We start from the raw sequence: 22,581 nt of genomic DNA, 5'->3' as shown, positions 1-22,581 counted from the left end.
TCATAGTGCATGTTGACATGCATGTTTCTTTTAGGTGTATTTCAGATTACCAATGTTGACAGCATCCATGCATCCCCAAACCATGTCAGTCCCAATACCATGCTTGGCTTTTGATAGGATACACTTTTTTTTGTAAAACTCACTTGTTTACCACCACACATGCTTGACACCATCTAAAGTATATTTGTTTATAAGGGGGAGATGCTGAGCGCTCTTCTTTGTTAGACAGTATACTCCAATGCAGGTGCTCTTGAAGTTAAACGACAAAGTCCATTCTTCCAAACTTGTTGGCCGTTGGGCCTACTTCAGGCGACTCTTGCATAGAGACAAGGAGTAGTATGGTGTTTAGTAATTTAAAAACCCTTTATTTTAACTGGGGTACATAACTAAAAACGCCAACCGGTTTCAACCTCACGCCCTGATGAAGACCCTGTGAGGTTGAAACCGGTTGGCGTTTTTAGTTATGTACCCCAGTTAAAATAAAGGGTTTATATTTGTTTATCTTGGTCTCTTCAGATCAAACGACATGATTCCAGTGATCCATATCCTTTGTCTGTTCATCTCTCTTGAGACTAAGATAAACAAATTTGCTTTAGATCAAGCAGGCCTACCACCCTGAATGTTCTATGGTTAATCTGCAGTTATGAAGCGGTCAAACGTTTGTGGGCTATGGCTGCAGCGAAACCAACATGAAAGGGTTAATATCTGAAATTGGCATATCACCCACTCTCATCCAAGTGTAAGTGTCGGGCAACAACAAACAGCAAAACCAAACAGCCCACTATGAGGTAAAAAGCCAGTTTTGACAAAATGTTGGCCTCTGTGTCTCAGACTTGGAAAATCAGGCCTTGTGGATGAGAGCCCCGCCCCCAAACATGCATGACCCCACCCCCACTGATGTCCATACCTCACCACCTGTTCTTATGTGCATCCTACCATGTAAACAAACACAAAAATAAGTATGGTATAGGGTATTTGGTCAACATAACATGAATGGGGGCAGAAAACTGTTGTAATATGGCTGCAGCACATCCAGCATAAAATGCTCAATATCTGGAAATGCTCCAGGGATATCACCGGGCACCCTCTGGAATCTTAATAGGTACACCTTGGGCAACCACAAACTGTAAAGAAAAAAACTTTATCAGACGAAGCTGGGTTCGGCTGATATTTGGCTTTTGGCTGCCGGACTATCATACAAGTATCGGTAAATGGTATCGGTTAGTGCTGTCAATCGATTAAAATATTTAATCACGATTAATCGCACAAATGCCATAGTTAACTCACGATTAATCGCATTTTAATCACATAATTATGTCTCATTTAAAATCATTGTAATACTTCTACTGATGTAGGCCTACAAAATGGCTAGGTTTGTGCAAAGAGTTTTTTTAAAAATTGGAAACAAGTGTTAGACACTGACATCTGCCCTAATGGCATATGTTATTAAAAAATGATAACAAAAACATAAATAGGCCTCTGCAAAAGACACACACACAGAGGATATTTAGTTTCCAGTGACAGGAGGGGATAAATATGCCTCATACAGTAGGGCTACATTTTCCTGGAGCAGTGTGGGATTGTGCATTTTTTAGGCTAAATGATATTATAAAATCATCTGATAGCCTATATGCAGACTACTGCATTCATAATGATTTATTTCTTAGTGAGAAAAGCAATAAGCCTGGGGACAGCACTTTCAAACAAAGCTAGAACGTTAGCCTACTTATGACAGCTCTGTCATTTAATGAGAAGTTACAAGTGTAGTGGACGTAGGGGAGGAAACGACACCTCTTTTTGTCAACAACAAAACGGCACATTTGTTGCTCTATTGATCATGCAACAGCCAATAATAACTCTTCAAGTTGCTCAAAACTTTGTTTGCAGTCTTAAAATTGATGTAGGATTCAAAACGAACTATTTGGGGGCTGTTTAAAAGTATGCAATGTTTATAAAATTGTTTTTTTTAGGAAAAGCACTAGTTAGCTGCCAGCAGAGATTAAAGCCATTGGTCACAGTGTTAGCTGCCAGCTACAGCTATTGTTAAGCCAATTCGAAGTCCTTCAGCACACTGTATGCAACAAATGTTGGTCCAACTTTCAAAAACAAGGCATAGGGAGCTTTGAAAATCATCCGTTTTACAGGCTGATACTGTCTGAGTCAAACTCATTCGCTGCAATGCACAGAGCTCTTGAGGGAGCAGTGAAGCCGAGGAGGAGGCAGAGACAACAAGGGGGAGGGGGAGGAGCAGCGGGGCACGAGGCTCTGCTAGCGTCTTCTGTAACTGGCATGCTGGGAATTGTAGTTAAGCTATCACTGTAACCTGCGGTCAGCCAGTTTATGAAAAAAAAAACTTCACTGGGTCACATTATCGCTGTTAAAAAGGGGTTGAGTTAATGCGATAATAACGCGATCATTTTGACAGCACTAGTATCGGTACCCTACTTGCCGATACCGGTACCACCATTTTAGTGTAGTATTTGGGCCTCGGCCGATACTGGTATTGGTATCAGTGCAACACTAGTTGCAATGCAATTTCCAATTGCCTCCTTTCTTTTGTTACAGAGCCGATATTGCAGTGGCTTTTAGGAGAGGGCATCTCAAGTTACAGCCTTTACCCGTACTGGGGCCTGCTCATGAAGATCCAGGTGGCCCAGAGTCCATGTGCCGGCGATGTGGCCGTCATTTCTCCTATCTTTGCCTACCATCCCGAAGGTAGGTGTGCACTGAAGAGGCAACAGGTGTACGTAAATGACAGTGTTAGGATTCGGATGTTACTCAAACAGCTAAGACACTGGAGTGTTACGGCGGGGCCCCGTGTTCGATTGCAGCCAAAGGTCATTCCCCAGTTCTCCATCTCTCCTGTAACACTCTCATCTGTCCGATCCTGTGTTTTTTATGTAGTGATTTTTTTGTTAGTCTAGTCGTGCAAGAAAGCCGCTACCAGACACTGTTTTGATGTACATTGAAGTACAGGGATTAGACCAGGGATGTCAAACTCAGTAGTGCGGGTTCGTATGTAAGTTTAGGAACATTTCATAGCGATTTTTCCATTTTGCGTTTTGCTTCTTCCCCCCGTAATATTTCTCCCGTAATATTTAGTGGCAAATCCAAGATGGCTGCCATTGTGTACAGAACATATTCCATTAATGCTGTTTTAAGGTTTGAATTTCTTCAGTTAATCTTATTCTTTAAGCTTGTTTCATTGATGATTATGCTTAGGAAAATGTTTAGGTAACTTGAGCTTGTGCTTCATGGTGTGATATAAATGGGTAGCCTTTGGTGCCATATTTTGAGGTCTAGTCATATCCAGTAAATATACTGTGCATTTGGTTTCATAAATTGAGACTGGGTTGATTATGTGTTTTTTTTCTCCAGCGGTTCCAGGAGTTATTCTGGGTTATACCAATAGTGCTTTCCTTGGTCCCGGAACATTATGGTTCAATCTGACCAACACTCTCTGTAGTTTCATGACTGCAGGTAAGCAAGCATCATTGTTCATTCACAGGACCTGGGAAAGGTGATGCTATCCACTTTAAAAGTGCAAATTACTGTTGTTGTAGTGACATAGGCTGTTGTCGTGGTGACGCAAAACACAACAAAGTCGAAGTTTATCCTGATGATATTGTTAGTGTGCACATTTTTTAAATTGCCAAATGCGTCTTAGCATTTTATGATTCATATTTTTTAGCATTAGCATTTAACCTTCCATTCCCAACAAAACATAGCGTCAGTTTTTGAGAGGAAAAAACTACAATTTCTCTCCAGTATGTTGAAAAGGTTAAAGGTTAAATCTCATCTTGGTAACTCGTTTGTCAAAATATTCTACGAGGTGCCCAGAGGAAAATAGCACATTGTGGGGTGTTCATGTGTGCTTTTCATGAAGGCGTTTGGTATGTACCATAATTAACCATAGCACATGAATGCACAATCAGTCTCTTCCTGATGTTCTTTAAGCCAACATCTCTCCCAGCTCATAAAGATTTTCATTACCTTTTTTGAATGGTGTCAAATAAAATATACAGAGATATATGAAAATATTATCATGGACAGCCCATATCAGGTCCAAGTAGATTGCATTAAAATGGTTAGCCAATAAAAAATAAAAAATAAATACTGCTAACTGATCAACTTTTGATCTGCTTATTTATAACAAAATTAATTTGCTTCAGCCTGAGAGTCAATCCTACAATGACAAGCGCCCCGGGTGAAAAATCCTGCTTATAACTACTGTGATATCATGTTACTATGGCAATTGTGTGATGACAGCACAGAAATTACACATTATTATCGGTAATTAGCTATTATTTTACAATGACATCGGGGGTGCCGTGAGGACAACTCTGTACTGTGTGCACAGTTTGAACAGATGCTTACACAATGAAAATAAACAAATTCATGGGACTTGCATGATGTTACTACTTCTTACCTGATGGATGTGTTTTGTAGTGGTGTGCATTGGCACTGCCCCCACGATTCGATTCAATTACGATTCTGGAGGTAACGATTTAATACATGAGGCATGAGGCAATACAAGTGGTCAGATACTGAACATTTTACTGGCCGTTTTCTGTATCAGTTTTCAATGCTTTGAAGTGTTTTAATTTAACTAAACGTTAATTTGGTCCGGAAATATGAAAAAAATCAGAACAATTGTAAAACATGCTGCATCAATTATGTCACTTGACTTGCCGAATCGATTATTGAATTGTCCTGCCCTGCATTGCGGTGCATTGCCGAATCAATTGTTGTTGACACCACTAGTGTTTTGTTTCTTGTGTGTGTGTGTCCAGCGGGATGCAATGGCCTTACCCTGATTGACTTGAAGCTGACCAACTGTCATCTCTTCCTGCTGACCAACAGGGGACTCTTTATCAGCCAGGATCTGCTCTCTCCAGTCACTGGATTTCTCAGTGTACACATTACATTACATTACGCTTAGCTAACGCTTTTATCCAATTCCGACCTATAGATATATACAGGGTGTTGGTTCACTGATTCTTGAAAGTTTGGCGAAGCATGTCCCAGCTATAAATGTGCTTATTCTGAAAATAAAAATAAATCCAGGTAATGTCCTCGATATGCTTGCTGCAGGATATGCGTGCGCAGGCATGTTTCGTGCATGAACGCGTTTACACGAGTATTTCATGTCAATTTTGCTCGTCCATACGTGTGCGTTCTGTGCTTCAAAATCGTATATAAAGCTGCACAGTTCCATACGAGTGTTTCCGGTCAAAGCAATGATGGTGATAACTTTTCGAGACCGTCTCATTGAGCTTGTCCAAAGTTACAAACATTTGTTCGATCATTTGCCGGTTGTACTTTGATAAAGGAGCATGCAAATGTAGGAGCTGTAGTAGCATCGTCTGCTCGTCCGAGGAGTCCTTTTTGTTTTGTTTTCCTTACAGTTTGTGTTTCCAATTTCCGGATCACAATACTGCTCTTTTCTGCCCCCTATGCCGCCAGTGTTGTGCGTGTTGGTCTACTGCTGTTAAAGCAAGCATGTGCAGCGGGTCACACGAGGGGGCCTGCTTAATTTAAGCCCACTGCAAGCGTATATTATCACCATGACGTGGAAGAATGCATTGAAGTGGTTCTACAGAATTGCAAATAGTGAGTTTATAACAATATTTACTATTATTTTCTGATTGCTCAAAATGTGTCCCACATATTTGTAACCCCTGTCAGATATATATTTAAAAAAAAAAAAACAATATATTCAGGTATGTTCAAGGTCATTGTCATTACTGAGCTAACATTTAGCTCTACTGCATACTTCATCATCATTGAAGCACCTGTAACTTAACATTTTTTTTTCTGTTTGTTCATTTGTTTGGACACTGGTATCAGTCAGCACAGTCAGTGTTTTATAATAGTATTGCATTAAATTAATGTTAAATAATATACTTTTTGAGAAGAGGTATGAACCTAAGAAAACCACCTAAGAAACAGTGAAAACAAAATTGCTAATGTGAACAAACTATGCATATTATGCAGAGTTAAGAGTAGTTTTTTGTCAACACCGTCAGCTGTTCCATATTTGACAGTTTTTTTCTGGGTAATTGAACATTATAGGATATATTAGTAATCATTGTGATCCAAAATTATACTCTAGCCTCCACTGAGGCGCATTTGTAGGCTTTTATGTCACCAGCGACAGATACAAACCTCTCATTGACATCTGACGGAGGTCAGACAAACACAGAAGTTTTTGACATGTTTTAAGAATACGCTTACAATATGTATCTACAACTATGTTGACAAAACCGAGTAAGAGCCTATTTTATGAAAAATGTAAAATATGGGGAGCTTGACCAATACATTGCTGCACAGCCAAGACCTTCATCTATGATAATATACTAGAGCATGGCAACCCGACTGAAGTCCGACGGGCCTGGCCGGAACCCGACGTGCCGGGCCGGACTCGGACAAAAAAAATAGAATATCTGTCGGACTCGGGTCGGACTCGGGCTGGAAGCAAACAGACATTGTGAAAATTATAAGCAACCAGAGGAAACGTTCACGTGGTCTTTTGTTGTAGCGTAGGCCATGTTTTAGTATGGCTTCGAGGCTTGAAGGTTGAACATAAAATGACTAAGTTTGTCACTGCATTACGTGCCAAGGATCACAGTCTCAGCATGGGCTAGCAAGGAGCATACTATGAATTAGAAGGTGCATGCGCTACGTGGAGTAAGGTAGGGGCGGAGAGGTTTCCTGTTACTATTTTGTCCTGTCCTGTGACATCCTTCACGTATAGGTTCTTAATTATTGTCACTTTTACTGTACAGTTGTAACTATGCGCGTGCAACCTTTCCTGATATTATATTGACCGCATGGAGATCAGGGGAAATTGCATTCGAACAGCCGTACAGGCTACTGTTTTTCGGGGTTAACTAATAGCCTATCCTTCTTGCAGCAGCTTCACACGGTTCGCAGGGATTTATTTGCACCAACAGTAACCTAACAAATGCTCCGGTAGCCGCGCTGACTGCATCCAAAACTTATTCGTTAGTTTCCGCCTTTCTTATCCTCTCACGCCCCTCCCATGCATTCGATCACTGCACCCAACATCTCTGGTTAGTGTAACCGAAAAAAAACCGCAAGGTGCGCCGTCACGTGTGTGTGTGTGTGTGTGCGTGTGTGTGTGTAACTAAATTAGGCTACTGCAAAGTGCCTCATCCTCACGTATCTGCCTATTCCTGGCTATTTATCACGTGCTATATTGAATATGGAGCCCACTTAGATAATCTGGCTTGCGCACATGGTTCTGTTGTTATGACCAGGGCTGGACTGGGATCTGAAAAGGGCCCGGGCACTTTTTGACGCCTGAGGGCCCGACACCGATGCCTATCGGTATTTATGACATCGTATATAATATAGCCTATTAAAAAGCTCACACGAAAAAATGCTTCATCACTACTCACAATAACCTTCTTGGGGAGATGGTCACAGTGTACCCTCATGTTCCCTTCATCCTGCTGAGTATGTTTGAGGGTAGGAGATAGAGAGAGGTGGACAACTAACTATTTTCCTGATTATTTTCCTGGCCAGTGAATCTCAATATAAAAGTATTCATACCATTTCCCTAAAGCAAAAACTGGAAATAGGTCCTACAGATACAAACACCTTAACATTGAAAAGCAAAGCCATATTTCACACACACACACACACACACACACACACACACACACACACACACACACACACACACACACACACACACACACACACACACACACACTAAAATTGACACCATAATAATAATAAAATGTAATAAAAATAATAATTTCCTAGATGTTTCAACTTCAAATTGCTCCAGTCCACAGATACTGTCAGTGAGCTTACTAAATGGCAACACCACCCCTCCCCTTTCCCAACGCACACCAAAACGGTTCTAGTTGTTGTCTAGGCATAAACTGTATGCAGCTTGACACTGATCAAAAGAGCCCAAGACTGTCATTATATCAGTGGGGTTTTTCTTCCCTACACTCGTCATTTTTTTCACCACAACAAAACCAAGTGACCGCTTATTATTATTGCTTAGTCTTCCAACAGAGGTTGATGACGTTACGTACAATAAGCCTACGCATTGAAGCGTCCAAACCGCGTCGCCTCAACCATCAAGATATTAAAACATCCATCCAATGATTAAATGCTTTCCAGAACAAAACGTGTTTGCATGGATAAAAAAGCCAATCCGTGACCACCACAGGAAAATTCAACTTATGAAGGCCCTATAAAATATCACATTGCCAACAACAACGTTAAGCTACATGTTTCAGCTTGAGTTTCATGTTTCAATAAAAGGAGCGCGTAGGCGTAGCGTCAGCGATTCACAAACAGCACGGAAAGACGGCTTCTTTCTTCATCTACCATGCAAAGAGACAGATAATGACGTGACATGCCATTAGGAAAAGATTGCAAAAAATACATTTAGTTTAAAATCATAGTTAAAAAAGACACGACAAGCAATAGACTAAAACAAGATATGTGTTGGATTTGAGAAAGTGAACGTGGGGATGCGCCGTAAATAAGTAAGGGATAATTGACGACACGGTGTGCGTATAACAGGAAAAATAATGCACACCTGGTGGTGATGCGGCCACGACGCGAAGTGGTGCGCATTATTTTTCCTGTTATACGCACACCGTGAAGTCAATTATCCCGCTTATACCACGGTTGCCACACTGTCTGAAATTTATTTGAGGAATTATTTCGATGCTTTAATGGCTAAAACAAAGGTTTTCTGTATAACTACTTCCTTCCGCCACAAGAAGGTTCTTTTCATAACTTTCTGGCGAACTGCCGTTACTAATTCTAAATTGAAGGTTGCTATGGCCAAGACACCGTCGATAGTTCTATCGCATTCGGTTGTCAAGTCAAGAGCCAGTCGTTAATTCTATCGCATTTGGTTGTCAAGTCAGTCGCCTCAATGTTCTACCCATCCGATATATGGGCGCGTCTGACTTGCCCATAAGATTATGCTACAGTTGGCATGATTCCTACAAATTTACAGATCTCAATAGAATAAAAAAATACCCCGCGTATCTTGGCGACATTCTGAATGCCTCGCCTCGCCATTAACTTTATTAAATCTGCTTCATCTGCTCTCCTCCCATAGGAAACTCTCCTTGATTTATTTTCCACTGCGTTCCAGTTAGGCCTATTGATCAGAAAATATCCCATAGGCTACTTTTCACAAGTTACGCTACTCTCTCAACTGATAAAAAGCTACAACCACAGGAAACATCTCCTCTCGTGGGGAAGAAACGCCCACGTGAAACGGGCGTCCCTTTGCGCAGGGAATCTCTCTCTCTCTCTCTCTCTCTCTCTCTCTCTCTCTCTCTCTCTATCACAAAGTTGACAGAGTGATGGTCAGTTGGGAGAAATAAACATGTTTGAAATTTGATTAGGCCTACTAAGATTTGCTCCAGATTCACTATAGCCTACATTGCTGGTGTTTCCAGACGCGCGATGCAACATGTGTCAATTCAGCGCGTAATGCTTGCAACTTTTTTGTGTGTAGGCTAATTTATGAACGTGCGTGCCTTGGCGCATTGATACACTGGAGTTATGCGGTCAGAAAAGTGACCTAATAGTGGGACTACTTCAGGTGTGCATATATAGACAGTTAATCAATACCCAATTTAGCGCGTCACAATGGGAGATTCCAGACTGCCGTGGTATAACAGTGTAACACAAGACACATTGCACAGGTGGTTGTGACAGGCAGCTCACACACGTAAAGAGATATGGAAGATTTATCGCGCAACAATACAAACATTTTTAAGAAAATAAATCAATACATATTTGTGACTGATTTGAGCGAGTGGGGAGGGACGACATCTTCAGTTTCAGGCAATAGACTACATGGGAAAAACGCAGAGGCGGTGAGCTAATCTGCCTGGCCAGCCAGGGTACGGTAGTTCTTGGGTAGAGGGCAGAAAGACTAGCTTCACTTCAACACAGCATCTCATGACAGCTCAAGGCAAATGGAAGATTTCTATGTGCTGGCGCAACATTACAAGACAAGTGCATGGGAATGTATCAAATGGGTATTGGGTACCAATAACCATGACTGATTTGATTTAGTCAGGATGGCAATTTGGTCGGAGGTGATGAGAAATTACGAAACGCCGAAGCGGCACATAGCTACACTAGCTGAGTGTGTTGAGGGGGCTAACCTCTCTCTCCCTGGGGCACGTCTCGTATCCGGACCGTCTCTACTCGTAGGCTACCTCCCCTGCTCGAACCACCTCGCCCGCACTGTTCGCCCGCCGCCGCCTCCTCCGCCTTACATTCTGCACCACCTTGCACTCGTTGATGCACCGGCGGTCCTACTGTCCCAACCTTAGGTCGAGCTGTGTGATTCACCACACCTCCCACGGCCACACGAGAGCTACCGGTCCGGAGCTCGAGCTGGTGGTGCTTTTAGCTTTGAACAAGTCAGTGATTTTAGCACATTTTGTCCCGCCTTCTTTTAGTTTTAGTTTTCGCTTTTTCCATGCGCTTTTCATAGCCAGTCCTTTCTTTCTCCATATAGCGCCCTGTATCCTCCGCTCCACCACCAGAGTTTTTATTAACCGAATAGCCACCATCCAAGTCAACGAAACTTCGGATGATGATGCATTGCTGACAGACTAGTTGGGTCGAGCGAGCGAGGGCCTGCAGGGAGGGGCGGGCCTTTGAGAAGCAGTAGATTTCATTGGACTAGGCCAATGTGCCTCAAGAGAAGCATCCAATGAGCACCGACGTGTCAATTTTTTTACCGTCACAGACAAAAAAAAATAATGTATATATATTTTTTTATTATTTCGGGCTCTCGAGGGCCCGAAAGACGCCAGATGCCAGATGGCCAATCCAGCCCTGGTTATGACAGTGGTCTTGGGCTTCGGACGTGCTCGGACACAAACATTTTAATTAGTCTCGGGCTCGGGTCGGATTCAAACACTTTTCTGTCGGCTGAGGGCCGACGTGTTTTTGCCACGTTCTCAAGAATCAGTGGGCTACAGTCCCTGGACAAGTGTTGGGGTTAGGTACCTTGCTCAAGGACACTTCAGGCATGGATAGGTGTAGGGAGAGGTAAGGGGGGGATTGGAGCCTGCAACTCTCTGATCTTAAGTCCACCTCCCTAACCACTTGGTCAAGGCTGCCCTACACAGCCCCAACAAACACATTATTGGCTTATCAACATACTTTATACAAACCTGCATACATACAGTATACATACATACATACATACATACTGTACATACTTGTGTCCAATTCTTAGATATATCATACTGGTGCATGATACATCAGGGTTTCCCTTCCCACAGCATTTTATTTCTTAGGCGCCCACTTTGCCAACAAACACCCACGACCTTGACTAAGATCCCTGAAAGGATAAAGATTTTGTGTTGTTGTGAATGTATGCATTTCAGAAAGAAAAATGACACTGACATATCTTGAGTGCTTTTAAGTACCTATTGATCATCAGTGGTGGTTAACATGCACTGCCACGTTTAAGCATTGTTCGCTGTTGATTCATTCCTCTGTTTCTCTTTCTACAGTTCACCTGGCCGAACAACCCCATACTGAATCAAGTAAGATATGTGTGTCTTCAAGGAAATCCTCAACTAGGGCTGGGCAATTAAAAATAAATCAATAAAATAAGTGAACCGCCAACAGTAACCTGTTAATCAACAATGATCAAGCACCATAGATATGAACATTAGATGCCGTGTTTCGACTTTTGCCATGGCCAAACCCTAGCCTGGGAAATCCTTCGAGCCGATTTCTTGCTCAATCTTGCATCGTGTAGTGTACTAGGGGCGATTTTACCTCAGGACCAGCTTACGTTCTGCTATCGTAGAGTCACATGAAAATCAAGACTTGAAATTTTGTTCGCCTCTCGTAAGTAAACCACACAGTTGAAGCAGAGCTACGACCCGATTTGACACTACACATGCACAAATTGACAAGGCAGCATGATTCGCTCTTCAGCTCATCCTCTTCCCCACATCAGGTGTGCGTTTCTTTTCCTTGTTTTTGTCATCTGCAGTTCAGAAAAACAAGCCTGTCGTGTCGCACAGTTAGGGCTTTCAGGCCGACCAGAATGGAGCCGGTGCCCGCACCAGTTACAGTACATTCGGCACTAATGTGCCTATCTGCAAACGTCCCGTGTTCATACCGGGCTCTGAACTTTTTCCGCACGTGACTGTGTTACTCGGATGAACCTGCTGATGGCAATGCTGTCGCCACGGTTCGCAGAGAAAAACCTAGTATTTTGCGGTTCGCTCTGTGAACCAACTTTCCGGTTCGCGAACACTAAAATCTATGGCGTGAACACGACGGCCGGTTCGCGATTAGGTGCGGGTACGGGCACTGGCACGGTTCTCAGTCGGCCTGAATGCGCAACTAGTGAGCATTCTGCTCGTGTCAGACCCTCAGCTCGTATAGTGTAAGGCCATGAGTTGTGAGATGTGAACTTTTAAATTGTGAGATTACCTCATGCAGTGTGAGCCAGGCTTGTACGAAATTCCGAATGGAAAGAATTTCTATTCAAAATAATGCTAAAATACGAACACTAGGTGGTGCCATTACCTTGAATTTATTTGAATTTAATCTACACCACCCATTGAAAGTACATAGGACACCACCACCTAGTGTTCGTATTCTAGCATTACTTTGAATTGAAATTCTTTCCATTCGGAATTTCGTACAAGCCTGGTGTGAGCAGGAGCTCAATACCCACGATTGAAAATATACTGCAATTTGCGTAGGTCGAATCTGGTCTACACGCAGCATAATAATTCTCTATGCAGTGGAGTTAGAGTTGGACCCCTAGACAGTGTTGCCAGATTGGGCGGGTGCCCGCCCAATTGGGCTACTTGGGATGAGCGTCGGCGGGCAAAAACTGGAAAAATTGGCCATTTGGCTGTTTTTTAAGCCGTTTTGGGCCCATAGAATTCAATGTAATTTGTTAAATTTGGGCGGAATTTGGCGCATTTTGGCGGGATTTGGTCACACACATCTGGCAACACTGCCCCTAGATCTGGCAAGAGCCAGTTGAGTGTACATGTGGATGTGAGTGAAAATGTGTATGTGTGTAGTGTACTGTTTGTGTATGTAACAAATAACTAATATGTGTGTTTTTTGTGATATTGACAGATGAACTACGATACAGCAACAATCTGGTACTCTGGCAATTGTCAGACCAACGCGTTATACTTTTCAGGTATTATGTCTCAACATACCCCTTTAAAGGGATACGCCAGCCCCAGGCCAAATTGAGTGTCTCAAAATGGCTTTGAGCTGTTTTTGCACAGAGCCAGAACATTAGACTAGAGGTGACACATCAATTTGTGATAGCACTGGAAAACGGCAAGCACAGCCTCCAATTTGTTGGTAGTGTTGGTAGTGTACAAATTTCCACGAGACTATAAGGGCGTTCATGATGGCGTTTTTTCAACCAGGTTGAAAATTTGCTAGGCAGCGAGCATGCTCACTGTGTCCGCGTGAAGCATCCTGGTTAGAATTGCCGTTCACGACGCAGTTGAAGGGAGTGACCTCTGCGCGGCAGTCGTGTCACATGGCGTTGAACCATCGCGGGAACAATAGTTTTGTCAAGCAGCCACGCAGTACCACAAGAGCTACTGCTGGGCAGAAGACCTCCTCCATGATGTGAGGAATCTGCCGTGATTGGTGTTCATAGCTCATGTGATTCATGTGTGTGTAGTTGAACGTGCTTCATTTTCTACATGCTGAAATGCATTTCATGCTCAAATGCAGCATACTCAGATTGGTATCATCCATATGTATGGTCGCACAACCCACTTACAACAGTAAAAAAGAGAAACAAACCACCCTGTCGTCAGATGCTCCATCTTCGCCACGTTAGGAGTGTATGCCGTTGGTTACAAAACCAGTACTATTTCGCGGGCTGCCTGCTCGACGGTTAGAGTAGTGGTTGCGCGCCTGACTTCCATTCCCTGGTTCGCAGTGCAAACTTGTGTAGGGGTGTGAGACAACGCTCCTACACACACGTGAGCAATCTGTTGGCAAACCAGTTCATGGGCTCGTAATCTCTGAGGGATATGCAGACCCTTGCAGACGAGCATCCACGAGGATAAGCAACTGTAGGAGTTGCAAGGTCCGGCTGCAATCGCATTTATCCCACGATAGTTTGGCACCATGTGACGCATCATGTCGTCGACGCAACATGACTGAAATTTGGTAAATCTAATCATCATGCAACATTTTAAGCCAGAATGCATTGCTGTCTACATGTGCATGTAGCCGTTGCGGAATCTTGATCGCACCTAATGCAAATCAATGGAGAACACGCCCATCTCTGTAAAAAAAAAACACTTAAACTGTATGAATGTGAAGAGAGACATGATTTCAAATGTCAGGCTACATATCTACTTAACTCACTTGAGTCAATAAAATATAGTTTGTTTATTAATTATGTAGATATTTAGCAACACACCTCAAAATGGCTGTCAAGATTGCCGTGGAAAAGTGGTCAGGGTCACCTTTAGTCTAATGTCAACATTTCAAGCTCAGATATTTCATTAAATCACTTCCAGTTTCCCATTTTGCACTTCGTTCACAATCCCTTAAGTTTTGCAATATAGCAATTATACAGTAAAGACTTTACCTTCCCTAAACGTGAATCCTGATTAAACAGCCAACACATATCCTTCGTAAAATCCGACATGGTTATCTGTTTAATCCAACAAGTTGGGGCATTTTGCGGTAATGCAGTTCATAAAATCCCACAGGTTAGATGGGCAGAGTAATTTTTCTTGAAGACTGAGTCTTTTTCAGAACCAGGGCAAATCATATAAATCAAGGCAGATCATACATCTTAGCTTAGCTAAGCTTAGCTGAGAACAGCGAGCAATCTGCCCAGGCCCGTGGCCATAGATCTAACGTTGAAGGAACAGACCACCGTACTTAAACAATTAAATACATTTTTCTTAGAAATAATGACAACACATTGATACCTTCACTTCTGTTTTTTTCTCCCCCCGCCCCACTTCCGTCAATACAATTGGAAAGGAAGAATTCATAAGTGAAGGCATCAATGTGCTGTCTAAGCACGCAGAAGCAATTTGCGCAGCCGAACTTTATTTCATGGCAATGTTCATGTGAACAGGAAAAATGTGGAAGACTTTGGTCGCATATAACTACAGCCCCGAAATGTACCATTGGCCATGCTGAACCAGCTACAAAATTCTAACAGGAGTGACAGCATGTCTGGCTGACTAGGAGGTCGCACGAAGCTTTGAGAGGTACGCATCATCTCGTCTTACTTCTGAGAAGAACATATTTCATTGTTAAAGTACGGTGGTCTGTCCCTTTAAGCAGCCACACTGGAGGTTAGGCTCTATTTCGGCGGGGGGAAAAAAACAGATTTCACTTGCAAAGCTTGTCACTAGGCACAACACAATGGCGTATTTGCCATTGAGGAAAGGGAGGACGATCCTCCCTCAAAATAATAAAGCCATATCTTCCAGTATAAATTACAGAAAACAAAACATATTTATTATATCTTTTTTATATAATTGTTAGTATTTTATAGCTATTTAGCGATAAAAACATATACTTTAGCGCTTCTAATTCACATAATAGACCTTGGAGGACCGTCCTCCCTTCCATCCTCATTGACTTCCATTATAAATGGTGAAACCCCGGCCGTAGCGCGGGGTTTACTTTTTAACATTGAAGTGAATGGAGCTTAGGGAGGACTTTCCTCCCTTTAGGCGGGTCTAGAGCCATGGAAGTAATCTGCCTATCAGCGAAGCTGAATGTATGAACAGCCAATCAAAATATGACGAGTTGGGTTGACAGACGACAAGCATGGACTCGGTCGTCAATGACAACGATATACAAATCTACCTTGTGAGAAGAATGCGGCAGCAGCCAGTGGGAAGTTTGGAGTAATTGGCGAATGTTTTATGAACCCTTAATAAATACAAAGGAAAGATCAACCGTTTTCATGTTGTGAATCGCGCAATATCACTATGGATTTAGATTGAAAACCGAATGGAAAGGTCAGTGTGTTTCAGTCACTCACGTCACTCGATCACTAACTTACACAATGCAAGCGACGCACGGATGCAAATCGCATTCGTGATTTAAATGGTCGGACCATCACCAACGTTTTTAAAAGGTAGTCTTGCTTCAGCATGTCCTACGTGCACAAATAATAGTCTCAATGCTTGTCTTTGCGTTTCTCATTCGTGCTTTTCACCCAAAAGAGGGTTATTTACAAATGGGAATAAGAATGTTTTGGCTGCACATGATGCACTGACCCTAGACTGGCGCTTTTCTCCCTCCTCAAGACGAGAAACATGTCAGCACGAAGCACTTCATAAAATGTCTCTGGCTAAACTTCTAAAATGTAGCCTACATCATCTTATGTAGTTTCATTTGGGTGGAATTAGGAACACTAGGTACGGATTTACAAAGTAATCTGTACGACGTATTTTTTAGTGAAATAGCCAGACGCACGCAGTTCCATACGCTCGCCAGCTCCTCCTTCCACAGCTGTCGGTCTCGCAGGTAGGCCTACCGTCAAAAGCAAAACAGATAGGAGACCACAACCATAGGCCATGTACCATGTTACGGATCATAAATAAGAGTTTAAAAATAACATAATGGAGGGGGTTTAAAATATTTAAAAATCTGTAAGGATATGTTGGAAGGAGTTGAGTTTAAAACCCTTAGGCTAAGTCACTCAATGTCCTAGGCATTTCTATAGGGTCTTCAGAATTGTCCATTTGTGCCTATGGTTAAAAAAAAAAAACACACACACAACTGACAGGGTGAAATGCCATGCTGCCTTTGGTCAAAGTTAGATATGCTCCCTATGAAACTATCTACTATCTATACTATTTTTCTTCACTCTTCTCTTTCTTTCCCCTCAAACACTTTGGGCAGTTATGTATGATAATATATTATACAAAGTTTGTTGCAATTATTTTATAGATATCATAAGTCAGCTTTCCAGACAACACAATGCCATATCAGTTGAGTTAGGCCTACTACAACCTAATACTAAACATCTGCCATTACTAACCCCATTTACCCGCATCTATCCGACTGACCACCCCCTTGTCCTCCCTAATTTGTATGACCAAAAGACGCCACTAGGCACAACATGATGCAATACGATTCCCAGTGTGATTGAAGTTGCAAGACATTTTATCAACAATTTCTGAATGGGTCTACTTTTCTTAGAGGAGGAATCTTTAGTAGAGGTCTGCCACCTGCGTGAAGTTGCACCCCCCTCAGACCCAATATGCTGAAATAACACTGCTGATTGTTTGTGCTAGGTTTGTGCCGGATTGTGCTGTAAAAAATGTTGTATGTGCTGTCAAGGCTTTTAAGTAATTTAAATACTCAAATACTCATACTTTCAATACATTTTCTGACCTGTGGCGTCACACAGCCCCCCCTCCACGTCCAAAGTTCTCCAAAGTAGTCTCAATCGAAGGGAATTTGTGTTCATTTGTTCTGTGAAAATTAACACTTCAATCACTTGTTTTGTAAAGTTACAGCCGTTTTATTTAATTATTATCATTATCCATTATTTTATTAATAGCACAAACATTTTTTTTTTTTTTTACAGCACAATCCAGCACAAACCCAGCACAAACAATATGCAGTGTTATTTCAGCATTTTGGGTCTGAGGGGGGGCCAGCTTCAAGCAGGTGGCTCTACCCACAATATTCACCGGCCGCGCCTGATGGGTAACCGACAAGAATTTTGTAGTGGAATGTAATGTGATGTATTGAGATACGTTGGGCAGGGAATAGAACAAGTTAGTAATTTTGTGTTCTTTCCACAGATGACTATGTGAGTGTGGTATCTAATACAGGAGTGGGGCCGAATCTGGTACGTGTCTGCTGTGTATGTTGATTAAGTAAACGTAAGCCTAATGTTAATGATTCTTAACGCAGCATTGCTGTGCAGCATTTTTGCGGTTAATGAACCATCTTCTTCACATCAGTAAATGCCTCACCATGGTGTGCATTCCAATATGCGACCTTCCGTCCTCCACTTGTGCTTGTGGCCTCAAGGTTTTGCTGATGCATCGCCTCCGTGGAGAAAACAATTATGTTTCCCAGCTGTAAGCCTAGCCACAACAGTTTTTGGGGGACTATTCTTCATTCACCATTTAGTTTGCAAATGAGAAAATGACTACATCTGAGCTTTTGCAAGACATTGAAATATAGTGCTGTTGTTAGTGATGTCATCACGACGTATTACTTCCTGGTACGAGGCCACAAGCACAAGTGGAGGACACAAGGTCACATATTGGACCGTACTATTGGTGTGAGACTGACTGAACATTCTTAGTGAAAGATGTGAAATCCCATGCTGCTTTGCACAATCGTGGTGATTTAGTCTGGTGATAACCCAAGCCTGTTGATCTATATTTTATATTCTCATCCAATCAGATATCGCAAAATAAATTGACCGGATCTAACTATTGTATAAAAGCGGTTAATTACTGTATCCGTGACCACAATAGGCACTTTCCACTGTATTGATTTATATCCCAGTTTTCTAATGTTGTTTGAGAAGTTTCCACTGATTGTGTTTCCCAGGTGTCGAGGTGTGCGTTCAGTGGGTACCCCTTCACACACTGGTATCCCTGCCAAGGCAGCGACTATGATCTGTCTAATCCATATTACATACCACGCTACCTGGCTTTTTTGTATGACCGCTACCAGCAGACAGCTCTGCTGTTGTCAACAAATGAGGTACAAGCACACGTGTCCTTAGCGAGCAAAAGAAATATAATGCAAAGTACACCATTGGAGTTCCAGCAAGCAGTCTAATAGCTTACAATGCAGAAAGATCAGTGACGTACTGTATTTATTGCTTTACTACCCTGCTTAAAAAAAGTCCCAAACATTGCAAATTTACATTAGACATACTGTACATTTTTGAAGACACTAACATGAGTACCATGAGAAAAGGCGGAGAAACTGTTGAGAAATGAAGAGTTCAGATGCAAAACTCCATTTCTGAAGACCTGCACTTTTATATTTTTAGAGAACCCAGTTGTTGGTTTGGTGTACATTCATGTACTTGATAATACATATAAATAGTTATATTACATAAATAAAAAAATGCAATTTTGATAGCTTTGTAGTGAATAAAAATGAATTAAGATTATTTTCTGAAAAGACACTTAAGGGGTTTTGCATCTGAACTCTTCAAATATTGAAGCCTATTTAGCTTTTAATGAAGTGTGTTGTGCGTAGTTTGACTGGCAGACGGGCATGGTGTCCATGTTAAACATCGGGAAGACTGGGCTGGACTCCAGAACCAAAGTTCCTTCCGCCACCATTGCCATGGAAGGTTTGGAAGGCATGTATATGGGGGGCAACCAAATTTTCCTTTATGGCAATCAGGTACACGCACACACACACACACACACACACACACACACACACACACACACACACACACACACACACACACACACACACACACACACACACACACACACACACACACACACACACACACACACACACACACACACACACACACACACACACACACACACACACACACACACACTTGAATTGAATACAGGATGTTGATTTTCATTTAATTTGAATTTAAGGAAGAGGAATTGATTGCAATTAATTCTAACCGTACAGGTGGTCGCTATTAAATGAGCACACGTATTCGCGCGGAGAACGTGGTAGAGGCGCGTCTCTGACATGTGATACAGAAGTTTGGCTGAGCTGCAATGTACTCAAACAACCACCAGGTTTCTCTTGTGAGCACACCACATGCGTTACCTTTCAACGCTTGGCGTTTTGTCATGGGTTCTCTTATCAGTCAAATTCGTACGACTACTCTCTACTGGAGATCCACTCTGCAAGGGACATCCACCAAACACCCTTAAATCACTGCCAACAGGCAAAAAGGCTGCCAGGCCCCGCATTGCCGCCTTCCGAGAGGGGCTATAAAAGGCGGCTCGCACCTGCGCACTTCCTCTTTTATCCCGTCGCTTTCGTGAGAACACAGACATTCCATTCTACTCCTGTTGTGATTCAGTTTCACTGTCCTTCTATAACAGGGGTGTCAAACTCATTTTGGTCCGGGGGCCGCATACAACCCATGTGGACCTCAAGCGGGCCGGATTAGTAACATCATCGCAAAAAAAAACGTAAAGCAGAGGATTAGTGTTCAGTACTATCACGTTTTAAGTGTGTTGAATATGTAGAAAGCAATGCAATACTGATAATCCTATGCAAAATGTCCTTGACTTCATTCATTCATTGCCAACCGTCAATGAATTAAATATGGGAAAGTTCATTTTGGCCGAGGGTCTGGGGATTTTCCCCCCAGAAAATGTTGTATTTCTTAGATATAATTTCCTGCATTTTCACTAGAGATGTACAGGATCCAAGATCCGGTTCCGGATCCGGCAGGATAATAGGGTTTTTCAGACTATCTGGATCCGGCAGGATCTTAAGCCGTGGATCCGGCAGTAACCTTAAAATAAGGATCTGGGGCATCTCTCCTTTTTAGGTAGCCTAGGCTTTTCAGTCAGTCTTTCACAACCCCAATTGCTGCATGGAGTGAAAGCCCTTTGGAAGCGGCCGTTGAAGACAGTGTGGCAGTAAGCCAATGAGCCTTAAAAATAGTTTGCGCCAACGTAATAAAAAGGGCCCACGTGTGCGAGTTGGCTATGTGTTTCAACCCTTTCGTAGGATCCGGTATCCGGTTCCGGATCTGGCAGGATCTTAAGCAGTGGATCCGGTATCCGGCAGGATCCTAAAAATCAGGATCCGGTGCATCTCTAATTTTCACACATTCTAACATCCCGTTTCCAGTTTCTGCTTAATAGGAACCAATACAAATCCAATTATATTTATTATTTAATTACAACCAATACCAATACAATACGAATAAGAAGTATTTACATTTTATCTCTATATATGAGGTCTATAATATATGAGCTTTATCAAATGCCTGTTACAGTACAAATTCACCATTTATAATAGAAGTGTGATGTGCACTTTACTACATACAGTATAACAGAGGGACCATTGTGTTAATGTCATGCAGGTCTTGATTTTGCCCAGAGGGGCGTAATTGCGTATTTCGGTTATTTCATTGAAAAAAAAAAAAAATAAAGTAAAAAAAAAAGAATATATATTTTTTTTTTTTTACACATCCGGGCCGGATGGAACCCTCTGGCGGGCCGGTTGCGGCCCGCGGGCCGTACGTTTGACACCCTTGGTCTATAACCTTGCCTGGCTTGGTTTAGAGCGCTGAATTACGAAGTAAATCACCTTTCATCATCTCCCAGACTATCTTTGAAGCAGCGGATTAGGTAAATTTGAAGACCAGAGGAAAAACTCCCGGTATTCTCTGCTGGTCGACTACCTTGGGAGGCTGGAGCCTAGCGTGACTGGAATAAGAATGGTCATTTGCTACAGTTGTGCTCATATGTTTACATACCCCAGCAGAATAAACGCTTTCTTCGCGATTTCTCACAAAATATGAAGGATTACACAAAACCTTTTTTTTCACTCATTGCTAGTGACTAGCTTAAGATATTTATTAGCAATATTCTGTGTTTACTCTTTCAAAAGCATGATCACAACCCAAACTACCCAAATGACCCTGTTCAAAAGTTTACATACCCTAGTTTCTAATGCTGAATATGGCCCTGTTTAACATCAGGGACCGCTCTAAATTGTTTGTGGTAGTTGTGGATAAGGCTCTTTATATTCTCAGTTGACAAAACAGCACATTCTTCCTGGCAGAATGGTTGTTTCCTATAATATCTTTGGGTGTCTTGCTGGAACCTCACGTTTGAGGTTTCCCCTGAGTGGCTCAATGATGTTGAGATCAGGAGAGTGAGATGGTCGCTCAAAAACCTTCATTTTATTCTTTCTGAAGCTAATGACGGGTTGATTTGGCTTTCTGTGTCAAAATATTGTCATGTTGGCACCGTTGGAATTTCAATTCAGAAATGCAATATGAGGAGTTTGGTTGGAATCAAGCCAATGGGCAAGGGAATCATTGCATTGCAATGATCATTGCAAGGGAAATTGTTCAGGAGGCATAGGACAACCAAAAAATAACTTCAGGTGAAATATAGGACAACATGAAAAAATGTTTTAAGCTGTACAGCAAAGAGGCACTTGAGGAAAGATGGGCTGTTGGGGGTTGCCAGGAGAAAGCCATTACCACAAAAATGCAAACATGTTATTTTGCATATGATACACCAAATAGCACAGTGAGAAGCATCAAAATGCCTGTGACAAAGTCATTTGGAAAAATGAGATCAATATGGAACTTTTTTAGGCCACTATTAACAGTACCATTTGGAGAACAGTCAATGGAGCCTATGATGAAAGTTACACCATACCCTTCTGTGAAACATGGTCATGGACCACTGATTTCATGGGGACATTTGAGTTACAAATGCATTATACTTTTGATCCATACTCGCAGAATGATGAATACATTGCCCTGTGAAAAATACTGGAGGAAACTTGACACACATCAGCCTTGAAACTGCACATGGTCCATTGTTTGGACAT

General features: G+C 42.1%; 1 protein-coding gene across 1 annotated transcript in view; it reads left to right on the top strand.

Moving 5' to 3' along the window:
• The window catches only part of LOC134443129 (cation channel sperm-associated auxiliary subunit beta-like), a 50,484-nt gene that overhangs the window by 21,057 nt on the left and 6,846 nt on the right, over positions 1-22,581 (top strand). Inside the window, exons 7-14 of the mRNA XM_063193044.1 lie at positions 2,566-2,715; positions 3,379-3,480; positions 4,794-4,915; positions 11,553-11,585; positions 13,153-13,219; positions 17,844-17,890; positions 18,607-18,762; positions 19,270-19,419. Coding sequence (XP_063049114.1) covers positions 2,566-2,715; positions 3,379-3,480; positions 4,794-4,915; positions 11,553-11,585; positions 13,153-13,219; positions 17,844-17,890; positions 18,607-18,762; positions 19,270-19,419 — 827 coding nt within the window. The remainder of the gene's footprint in view (positions 1-2,565; positions 2,716-3,378; positions 3,481-4,793; positions 4,916-11,552; positions 11,586-13,152; positions 13,220-17,843; positions 17,891-18,606; positions 18,763-19,269; positions 19,420-22,581) is intronic.

This window comes from Engraulis encrasicolus, unplaced genomic scaffold, assembly GCF_034702125.1.
Source record: "Engraulis encrasicolus isolate BLACKSEA-1 unplaced genomic scaffold, IST_EnEncr_1.0 scaffold_28_np1212, whole genome shotgun sequence".
Taxonomy (NCBI): Eukaryota; Metazoa; Chordata; class Actinopteri; order Clupeiformes; family Engraulidae; genus Engraulis; species Engraulis encrasicolus.
Note: the sequence above shows the minus strand (reverse complement) of the source record. Positions and strands in the feature narration are given on the sequence as shown.